Here is an 11,559-nt window from a genome sequence, read left to right on the forward strand (position 1 = left end):
TGCTGTATGAAGGGTTGTGGCGATAGCATCCTCTGTGGACCTGTTTGCTCTATATGCATACTGATGTTGGTCCAGGTTAGGGGGGAGGGCAGATTTAATGTGCTTCATAACCAGTCTCTCAAAACACTTGGCGATGACAGGGGTGAGTGCCACAGGTCTGTAGTCATTAAAAGTGCTGATGTTGCTTTGTTTGGGCTCTTATGCAGGGCCATTGTCAACTACCCTACTGAACATTAAAACTAAGATGAAGAACAAAATCACCCTAATTTGCAGCCTCCCTAAACCCATTAAATGAAGAACATTCATTCATTCATTATCCTAACCCGCTTATCCTGAACAGGGTCGCAGGGGGGCTGGAGCCTATCCCAGCACACATTGGGCGAAAGGCAGGAACGAAAGGCACACCCTAGACAGGCCACCAGTCCATCGCAGGGCACACACCCCACTCACACCTACGGGCAATTTAGACTCTCCAATCAGCCTAACCTGCATGTCTTTGGACTGTGGGAGGACCCGGAGGAAACCCACGCAAACACGGGGAGAACATGCAAACTCCACACAGAGGCCCCGGCTGACCGGGATTCGAACCCAGGACCTCCTTGCTGTGAGGCGGCAGTGCTACCCACTGCACCATCCGTGCCGCCTAAATGAAGAACAGTAAAACCAAAACTCTCCCAATATCACTGATGAGCAAGACCATTTGACGTTGGGAAAGTCCAGTTCCGGGAACAGATCAAAGTCTAAAGCGTTACCCAATGTAATGTGTGTGGTTACATCCAGGCAGAGACTCAAAGAGGAGGTTACGTCAATGAGACAACAGAAGGAAGTCCATGGCGTGAATGGACGATAAAGAGTGCTTCAGAGTACTTGAGCGTTTCTAAAGGAACGAGACCCCAAACAGCGTCATCTCAAACTGCTTTTTATTACATCTTAAATAACAGTACATTTTAATATAGTTTCTATCTTGCATCCAGCTTTCTGTAGTACACTGACTGACTTTAAAATTAAATACAAAAGGTGAAAAGGGAACAGTGGGGGTGCAGAGCTCTACAGTTATTTCATGGAAAGAGAAAAAGAAAGGGAATTTATTTCATTTTTTCTTCTTTTTAAATTTTTTTTGCCAACTCCAGGCCTAACGCACAATTACAGCACATCTTTTGTACAGAATGTCGCAGAGAAAAACAGAATGGGAAAGAATGCCACTACTGCTAAAGAACGTTTCTGTATACAGTGAGAAGGGAACAACAGAAAATTCTGCCATTCAGATGCTGCAAGTTTTTTTTTTTTTTCTCCCCATTTTTTATTATTAAAGAAAGCCAGAAAAAAACCTGTTTGTTACAAAATGATTCTAACATTGTTTTTGTTTCTGGAAATGGTTTGCTACAGAGGAAGTCTGAATTTCTTTGTTCTATTTGTGTGTGTGTGTGTGTGTGTGTGTGTGTGTGCATGCTTGTGTATGCGTGTGTATGCATGTATGCCTGCCTGTGAGCATGTTGGGTTTGTGTAGAAAGAAAAAGGACATCTTGTTTTCATTCCTCAATGAACCGCCCCAGGTGTGTTGATAACAGGTTGTGTGTAGATTTGCGTCTCAGGTGCATAGCGTTGCCAGTTTAGTTGAATAATGTATGCACAGAGTAGCCAGAAACAGTATAAATACAGCCGTGAAGGAGACAGTTTAACAGGTTATTTTCTTAAAGAAAAACATCAAAGGACTTAGTTCCATATGCACTTTTTTAAGCAATTCTACAGCATGCGATTCTAAGAGTTAACCCACCCATGGCAGACAACCAAAAGAAATTCTTTTTTTTTTTAATTTTTAACTTAAGAAAGTTTCAATATTATTTTCAAACATTGATTTGTACAACATTTCATTCACAGAGCAGTAACTGCATTTCCAAGCACGGACCGGGACCTCTGTTTAAACAGGAAACTCCGGAGTGAAGCCGGGTGGAAGAATTCAGCCCCACCCTCCCGACCCAGTCAACCCCCGGCCAAAAATCCAAAAGTTAAACAAAAAGGAAAAAATAAAATAAAATGAAGAACTGAGGGGTTAATCTTCATTTAATTATTCTACATTACCGAACAAAATGGTGAAGAAATGGTTAAAATTGTTTTTGTTGTTTTAAAAACGAGCATTCATTATCATAAACAGCGTGTGCTTGGTTAGTTAACGTTTTCAACATTATTCTATATACGCAAGGTTTCTTTTTGTGCAAACAAAGATTTGTGACAAGACAGAAACAGAAAATGAGGGGGATCTGAGACTAAATATACAGAAGTGACATCCCCTGAAAGCTGGTCATGGACTCCCTGGTGAAGCGGACTTTATTTCGTTCGGTTCCGTTTACTTCCGTCTGGTTTTCCTCGTGGGTAAAGCTGGATTAAAAATGACACGTGAATCTTCTTACTTTGACTTTAAATCTACAAACTCAATTCTAAAAAATTTGAAAGACTAGGAGATAAAAGCTTTCAATCCTCATTTAAACATTAACCAACGGAGTTCACCGATCTAATTCTTGGGGAAAAAAACCCAATAAAACAAAAACAAACAAACAAACAAACAAAAAAAAAAAGCCTATCAAGAGTTAGATCACTGTATAATTACGCTCACTCAAACATTTCTTTTCAAGGTACATGATACATTTGGATGGCATGATAGTGTTTGTTTCTCTTTCAAGACAACATCATAGAATGGTCCCAGAGGGAATGCACAATTTCATTTTCCCCATTTCATTTATTACCACACAATTCTTCATTTTTTTTCTTTTTTTTTTTTCTTAGCTGAGTGATAAACAATTGTGCTCTTCTTTTTTAATGAGAAAGAAAGGTACCGTTTTGCCTTTCATAGTTGTTTGGGGATGTTTGAGTCAGTTTGTTTGTGGTGTTTGAGAAGATTGGATATGCAATGAAATTTAACATTTTGATGTTGGAATGGTCTTCCAGTCAAACTTTGGAGTCCGGATGCCACCTGGAAAAAAGGAGAGGAGTGTTGTTGAATAAGAATCGACCAGCAAGCTTCTCCAACAACTTTTAAACAGGATGGCTGAAAACTGAGTGCTTGCAATACCACTCTTTAGCGGTAGATGGCAGAAAAGAGCTGCGTGGACACACGCGCGCACACACAAGCGCGCGCATGCACACACACGCACACCTCACTTGCCGCTTAGTGGTACACCTTGACACCTGGTGAGCACACCTCACACAAATACTCAATCTCAAGCATTTGCTACTCTTTAAATGGCACCACAACTAATGTCCTTAGAATCCATGACAACAGTCTAAAACCATTTAAAGAAAACAAACATAATATACAGTTTTGTACTTAATCAAAGCATTAGTTATGTGGCTTTAGAAAGAAAAAAGTATTCTACAGAAGGAGGCCAGTGCCCTGAAGTTACACCTCAAATGATGGAATTTGCTTCCAGTCCATGCTCTATTAAGTTACCATGTTGTGTATTGAATTTAAAATGCAATAGGCTATGCTATACTTTTGGACGATGCCCAAAAAAAAAAAAAAAAAAAAAAAGCAGAAGTGAAGTCAATGTTGTGCGCCACATTTCGGCGCAGTGCCGAGATCGGCGCGATAAACAGCGTAATCACTCACGCGGTTGTCACGGTTCCCGATGCGGGGCCATACCTTCAGGCTTTAGTTCCAGATCTTGAGGAAGCTGTCCCAGGACCCCGTGGCCACCGCCATGCCGTCGTCCGTCACGCCCAGGCAGCTCACGCGGTTGTCATGGCCGGCCAGCACACCTGGAACGCAGCGGAGCGCCGCGGTGAGAACGCATCGCACACGTTCGCCACTACGCTCTGAATCCTTTACGCAGTCTCCACTGATACAGTTACAATACAATACGGGACACGCACTCAAACAGTTCACCATAAGCAGGCGTCTGGTGGGCCGCCTTGCATGGCAGCCGATCGCTGTTGGTGTGCGTGTCAGTGTGTGTGAGTGTGTGTGTGTGTGTGTGTGTGTGTGTCAGTGTGTGTGAGTGGGTGAATGAGAAGCATCAGTTGTACAGCACTTTGGGTAAAGGCGCTATATAAATGCACACTTTTACATTTCACCTTATTCGAGGGAAAGGCCCATCCATCCACATCCGAGAAAGATGACAAATATAGATTGTTTTAACTCTAGTGGATGGCAAAGTCCACACCACAACTATACCGACAACAACAGTGACAAACACTATCGTGATTTCAGTTTTTTTTTTTTTTTTTTTTCGCTCCATGAACAATAAAACACTGACAGCCAATCAAAATCCATTCGCATTTGCAGGGCGTCAGGTGCTAAATGGCAGATGACATAGTAGTGTACAGAGTGGATGCTCACATCGTTATGGCTATACTTATATTTCTTGGTGTGGATGGGCCTTAACACAGCAGTAACACCCTGGAGTCTGCAGCCCCAGGGTAACACACCCTCAGTTATAATGCACTCGTGTCCAATCAGCGTCAGAACCAACACAACGACTTTACACATCCGCCTCCCAAATTAGCCTGTGTGCCTTTCAGCGTGTTGACTGGCACAGTCTGTAAAGCACACTCAGCTGCACTGCTGCAGGAAAGGCAGCACACAAACAAGGCCTACACCACTACAGAGCCTACACCACTACCGTACTACACGCTACAAGCAACTCAAACAAAAACAGACGTGGAATTCTGCACACGTTCACACGGGGGGAAGACAAAAAGAACCGCTCCCCTGGAATCACTCGGCTAAGACGGCCCACCGAAAGGCAGAAGCGCCAGGCCTTTGACTGCCTTTATTTATTTATTTTAAACGATTGTCGTCCGCGGGCTGTACGTCAGCCCCAGTTCCCTCTTGCCAACTTCCCTGTGATCACTAATGCACACGCGGTCGATATCGCTGAAAAATTCATGGCCCTGTAGGAAGTCTTCCGCAGTGGCAGCTGCCGAAATGGCTGGAGGTGGCTGAGAGGGGAGGGGGGGGGTCGGACTACGCGTCTCCACAGGCCCCCCCCACTGGACTGGCCCTGTCTACACCTGCCTGCTTCCCCCCCCCCCCCTCCACTGGACTGGCCCCCACCACACCCGACTGGCCCTCTCTACACCTGCCTGCTTGCCCTCCCCCCCCCGCCCCTCCTCCACTGGACTGCCCCCAGTCTACAGCAGGAAACAACTTCCACAGATGGAAAGATCATATTGGCGGTTTCGCCACCGAACAATGGCCTCTAAACTGTCCGGGGGGGGAGAAGTGAAGTACTTTGCTTCCCTTGTTCAGTTCACTTCCATTTAAAGTAAAGAGCGGAAAAATGTTTCCGCAGTGACACATCGGCACGGCCGAATTCCTTGGCTGGTTTGGTGAGGTTGTTGGCGGCGTGGACATTACAACACCGTCTTAGGCAACCCACAAATCAACGCAGACAACAGCTGCAAAGGTACAATTTCATAAACCGGTTTCAATTAGGGAGTGAGTCACGTTAGGGTAGGTCTAAGGGTCTCGGTGTGTGACGTGTGGTGTGTGGTGTGAGTATAGTGGTGTGGCGTCTCCGTACCTGCGCGGTCGGCCTTGAGGGTGTCCCACACGTTGCAGTTGAAGTCGTCGTACCCGGCCAGCAGTAGACGGCCGCTCTTGGAGAACGCCACGGAGGTGATGCCGCAGATGATGTTGTCGTGGGAGTACACCATCAGCTCCTGGTCGGCCCGCAGGTCGAACAGCCTGCAGGTGGCGTCGTCCGAGCCCGTGGCGAACGCGTTGCCGTTGGGGAAGAACTGAAAACCACACGGCAGGACTTCATTACCCAGAGTGCAACAGCATCGCAAAAAACAGAGCATCGGAATTTTAACATGTTATTTAGCTGACGCTTTTTTTCCAAAGCGACTTACTAGTTGATTAGACTAAGCAGGGGATGCAATCAACCCCCGGAGCAATATGGGGCTAAGGGCCTTGCCCAAGAGCCCAGCAACTGTAAATCTAATCATGGCAACACCGGGGATCGAACCACCAAACTTCTGGGTCCCAGTCATGCACCTTAGCCACTAGAGGCTACAGGCTGCCCCTAATCATAATCATGAGGACATCGATACCCCCCCCCCCGACATTACATACATTACATACATGATTATTATCATTTTGACCCAAGCCAGTGCGAGGTGCGCCTTCAGCCTGTTAGCGTGCGGAGGAGAAGACGGGGGAGACGGAGGAGACGGACTTACGCAGATGGCGTTGATGTCGGACTCGTGGCCCGTGAAGGTCTGTCTGCACATGCCTTCTCTGACGTCCCACAGCTTGGCCGAGGCGTCGCAGGCGCCCGAGACGAATAACCGGGTGTCCGGCGCCAGCGACAGGCTCATCACGTCGCCGGTGTGGCCGGCGAAGGTGGTCGTCTGCTGGCCGGTCTCGATGTCCCACAGAGCGCTGGGGACGGGGAAAGGCGGGCGCACACGGGTCAGTACGGGGGCCATTTTGGCTCAACGATCGCAACTGCAACTGGGTGAATTTGGGACACATCGCTGCGCGAGGGCTCTAAAATGAAAGCAAAGCATTTTCTTTCCTTCCTCGCACCTCGTGGATTTCCCAGGTAAGCAGAGCAGCGACGGCCCAGGTGTGTGTGTGTGTGGGTGTGTGTGTGTGTGTGTGTGTGTGTGTGTGTGTGGTTCGCATTAATATTCCCATCTCCAATCTATTCTCATGAGCACACTGTTCGTTTCTGGCATGTATCTGGTGTGCATAAATCAATGTGACGTCTGTGTCGTCAGAGGAAAAGAGCAGCCAATGGCCTGCGGGCAGCCACCGGGGGGGAGCCTGCAGTGCAGTACCCTCACTCACCACGTGGTGTCTCCAGAGCTGGTCACAATCTGGTTGTCATCCAGGAAACGGCAGCAGGACAGGTAACCTGGGGGTGAGAGTTTGAGTTTGAGTTTCATTGTCAAATGCTCAGAAGTAGCATTCAATGATTTTAACCAAAATAAAGGTTAACATGCAATGTCACATAATAAAAAAACTTTCAGTCAGTCATGCTCTGTCGTTTCTGTCTTTGGTCAAAGTTTTAGTTTTATTATTATTTTTTTAACTAAAAAACTGTGAGTCTATAAAGTGGTAATAAAAAAAAAAATGACCCATGCATATAACTAAGAAGGACTGATGGGTCCTGCTTTTCACCCAGGAGAAGAGAATGCTCGCAGCACTGGGTTTGTAACACTCCTCAGCACAAACACGAGCCCTCAGCCAGTCATTTATACCAGTGCTGCACCAGGATATCTCACCTGATAACCTCAAAAACCCCAAACCAAGAGTGAGTTTTCATTATAAAATTTGAAGGTTAAATGATATTTGAACTATTTTGACCAAGAAAATACCTGGGACTGCTGAAGGTGCCAGTAAGTTACTAAAATTAAAAAGTTAAAAAAAAACAGAAGCGCATGACTACCTCAATCAATCAGACAACAATGAAGTTTGATGACAATTTAATAGAGGAAAATAATCCACAAAAAAAGGTGACGGCCATGCCTATGGAGTCCAGGCCTACAGGGGAGAGCATGCTCTTCCCACAATCCTTTGAGATGAAGATGGTCATAGCAGGCCCTGGCCCATAATGGGAACTGAAGAAAAAAATATACCAAGACGACAGGGCCACACGAAATGAAAGTCCTCTCCACAAGTGTGGAAGGCATGGGAACCCATAACCCCAAAGAAGTCTCTAAACGGCACACCCCGGTCGCTCAAATGAAACTTTGTGAACACGGCTGGGAAAGTGTGGTAAGACAGGGTCCCAGAACTGGATTTGAGGGATTATCCCGGTGAAAGTTTGGCGCACCTGTGTGTCCGGCGAGCTCGCGGCTGACGCGGACGTTGCCCTCGCGGGTCTTCAGGTTGTAGATGGAGCAGATGTTGTCCAGGCCTCCGCAGGCCACGTAGTTCCCAGAGGGGGCGTAGGCGCAGGTCATCACCCACGAGGACCGCAGGGGGATGGCGTGGACCTGCAGGAGCCAAACACCCGAGAGTGAGAAACGCATGCACGTATGCATGTACATATATATACAAACAAACACATACACGCACGTATGCATGTACATGTATATACAAACACACACATACAGGCACGTATGCATGTACATATATATACAAACACACACACATACACGCACGTATGCATGTACATATATATACAAACACACACATACAGGCACGTATGCATGTACATATATATATACAAACACACACACATACAGGCACGTATGCATGTACATGTATATATACAAACACACACATACACGCACGTATGCATGTGCATGTATATACAAACACACACATACAGGCACGTATGCATGTACATATATATACAAACACACACATACACGCACGTATGCATGTACATATATATATATACGCACACATATACATATATATATATACGCACACATATACACACACGCAACATGCCCGCATGCACGCACTGAACACACAACACATCAACATCAAAAGTGGATAGGCTACAGCAGAAGACTTAAGTCTAAAAAATAAGTCTAATAAATACCTAATAAAGTGCTCACTGAGTGTGTGTGTGACTGACACACACACACACACACACACACACACACACACACACACACACACACACACACACACACACACGTGTACATATACACAGCACACGCAAACATGCACATACGCACGTTCAGCAGTTTGTAAAAATTGCTTTTCAACAGTTAAGCATCTATGCATTCATCAGCTCACTGCAGCTGGGTGTAATTGCATTTACACAGGGCAAACAGTTTGTGTTCAGAACGAATGCAAAATAGAATACACATATTTCACAACAAACACCACATTTCAGAGCAACAGAAATGGGAAAGCACACACATTTCTCTTGTGAATGTAGGTTTCAGAGCCTCACCTTGTTTGTGGTATAGCTATCCCAGATAATGAGTTTACCATCCTGGGAGGCACTGACTAAGAGCCTGTGGGTGGGGAAGAAGGGGGAATAAGGTTTTATTTCAGCCTTGTGAGATCATAAGTGTCAAATAAAATCCTCCTCTGGTGGACAGAACCGAACCAGAACCAACCCGGTAAGCAGGTATCAGAAAGACAGGGACAGCACATTTCAGTAGAGCAAACATCTTCCCCACAGCAGTGTTATTAAAAACAAACCAAAAAACCCCCCCACACATTTAAATGTGGTCAGGTCACCTGAGTGTACGGGACCGTACGCCACAGATACTAGGCCATTCAAATACGGCAGGCTGCAAGGGCAAAAGCTACTCACAAAGCCTACACCTCAGGACTGATGGCACGCTCTCTTGACTGCAGCGGATTTGAATAGGCAAATGACAAGAAGCTGGCAACATTTCCTCTTAGAGGCTGTGGAGGCAAATCGACTCACAGGAGCTTCCATCAGTGCGGCCGAGTGAAGCGGCCATCTTGGTTATCCAAATGAAACGGTGCCAGTTAACTCAATGTTCGAGAGCCCCGGCTGGACTTTCCGCCCCCAAATGACAAAAATAAAGTTTTTTTCCCCCCCTTCCACGGCGATCACGACCCTATTTGCAGAGATGGGCTTCTCCTCTCGTGGGTAATCCAGGTGCACTCCTTGCCAAGAATTCTCTCAGAGCCGGCCTTAGAAAACGAGGCATTCAGGTTTATGGCGCACGGAGTGTCCCCGATAGACCTTTCATTTTCAGCCTCTCAAAATGTTCATCCAGTGCTTCAGCATTCCACGTTCCTCAAAGCCTGGCTCAGAGTCCCGCTGGGCGGGGCGGGTCTGCCCCTACAGTGGCAAACCATTCCGACGATTTTGTTTTTCTTCCGCAAAAGTTTCTCAAAAATAGGACTGAACAACACACCTAAGGGTCTGCGACCTCAGAAAACTCCCTATCAAATCCAAAAATATAGTGTCGGAATCTGCCCTTCAACCTGGCACTACACTGCTTCCCTGCACTTCTGAAAGATGCTTACAAGCGTCATCTGAGTTAAGAAGCTCGCTTCTTCAGAGATTAGCTACGAAATTAGTTTGCATTTACTAATTAAATTTGGGTTGGGATTACACTTTTACGTCACAACCAAGGGCTAGTTAAATCACTCTGGTAGTCATGCCAACTGTTGTGCAGCTTCCCGCTAAACCACCAACTAGCTTTCACATTATCAATGTTTCAATACAACTGATAATTTGGCCTATTAGTCCATGAACCCACTATACAATTGCTGTTCATGAGCAGGCTGACGTGCAGGAAACAGGAATGACTGCATTCTTCCGATTCATAACAGGAGAAAAGTATGACTTAAAGTTGATGTGTGAGCATTTGTGTGTCTGGCAGGAGGTACACGTTTAGATCTTTAGCCCCACTATTATGAAAATAGCCACCTGGCAGAACCGGCTAGAATGATGCTGGCTTTGTTGCCATACGCTAATCTTAAATAAAAGTGATCGTCTTCATCAATAACAGCTTTTCTGTTGCAACCTTGCCCACACAACCATGGCCTGGCCCTCATACTTCCACTAGGGAGAAGCAGCCATCCCACCAGACGCGTTATTAAAAAAGTCCCAGTGCCCAATGAAAGCCAGGGAGCACAGCACCATGACAAAGCAATTTCATTTACCCCCACGGACCTGAACACACCCGCTGTCAGGTAATTAGCTTCTCGAAGCTAAGGTGAGTGCGTACACCCTGAGAGACTGCCCCAAATCCCAGTGAAATAACACACTGCCATCCACGCACCTGGGCACATTTAGGCCACAAGGCCCCGATTCTGAACATGGCTGCACCCTGGATTTCAAGAATCACCAGCCGCTGAAAATGCATTTTGAGAGGCGTGCGCTGCGGAAGCGGCTAATTTTTTATTTTTTAAATCGCGCGAGTCATCTCGCCGATTCGCCGGCCGGGAGATGCAATCTGTGGCGAGTAAACCCGGTTCCGTGCTCACTTCCTGGATTCGCCAAATAGGGCAAACTCAATTTACTGACGCAACATGCAGCTTGATGAAATTACCTGGAGTCAGTGCCCCAGTGCATGGCATAGATCTTAGCCAGATGCCCCCTCAGGGTCCGTCTAGTGCGCATCTGAATTCGGCCAACGGGATCGATGTTGGCTGTGATCTGAAAACAGGGAAGACAGGACTCCTCAGCACAATTCATTCCCATACGGCGCCAGAATAGCTGCCGGTTTACTGAACGTTCCTACAGCAATCCTACAAGGGTCTGAGGAAGTGAGTTTGTGTGTACCAGCATGATGACAGGTCCCTACAATGATCTGAGAATGTGAGTTTGTGTGTACCAGCATGATGACAGGTCCCTACAATGATCTGAGAATGTGAGTTTGTGTGTACCAGCATGATGACAGGTCCCTACAATGATCTGAGAATGTGAGTTTGTGTGTACCAGCATGATGACAGGTCCCTACAATGATCTGAGAATGTGAGTTTGTGTGTACCAGCATGATGACAGGTCCCTACAATGATCTGAGAATGGGAGTTTGTGTGTACCAGCATGATGACAGGTCCCTACAATGATCTGAGAATGGGAGTTTGTGTGTACCAGCATGATGACAGGTCCCTACAATGATCTGAAAATGGGAGTTTGTGTGTACCAGCATGATGAC

The 11,559-nt window shown here is 46.3% G+C and overlaps 1 protein-coding gene across 3 annotated transcripts in view; it reads right to left on the reverse strand.

Moving 5' to 3' along the window:
- Positions 1-903: 903 nt before the first annotated feature.
- gnb1a (guanine nucleotide binding protein (G protein), beta polypeptide 1a) overlaps positions 904-11,559 on the reverse strand; it is a 47,210-nt gene continuing 36,554 nt past the window's right edge. For all 3 annotated transcript variants that reach the window (XM_061257085.1, XM_061257084.1, XM_061257086.1), the window contains exons 4-11: positions 10,951-11,057; positions 8,862-8,925; positions 7,782-7,944; positions 6,794-6,860; positions 6,181-6,382; positions 5,520-5,736; positions 3,638-3,753; positions 904-2,968 (exon numbers count right to left, since the gene is read on the reverse strand). In XM_061257085.1, the coding sequence (XP_061113069.1) occupies positions 3,647-3,753; positions 5,520-5,736; positions 6,181-6,382; positions 6,794-6,860; positions 7,782-7,944; positions 8,862-8,925; positions 10,951-11,057 (927 nt within the window). In that variant the 3' untranslated portion in view covers positions 904-2,968; positions 3,638-3,646. The remainder of the gene's footprint in view (positions 2,969-3,637; positions 3,754-5,519; positions 5,737-6,180; positions 6,383-6,793; positions 6,861-7,781; positions 7,945-8,861; positions 8,926-10,950; positions 11,058-11,559) is intronic.

The sequence above is a fragment of the Conger conger genome, chromosome 10 (assembly GCF_963514075.1).
Source record: "Conger conger chromosome 10, fConCon1.1, whole genome shotgun sequence".
In the NCBI taxonomy this organism is placed as follows: Eukaryota; Metazoa; Chordata; class Actinopteri; order Anguilliformes; family Congridae; genus Conger; species Conger conger.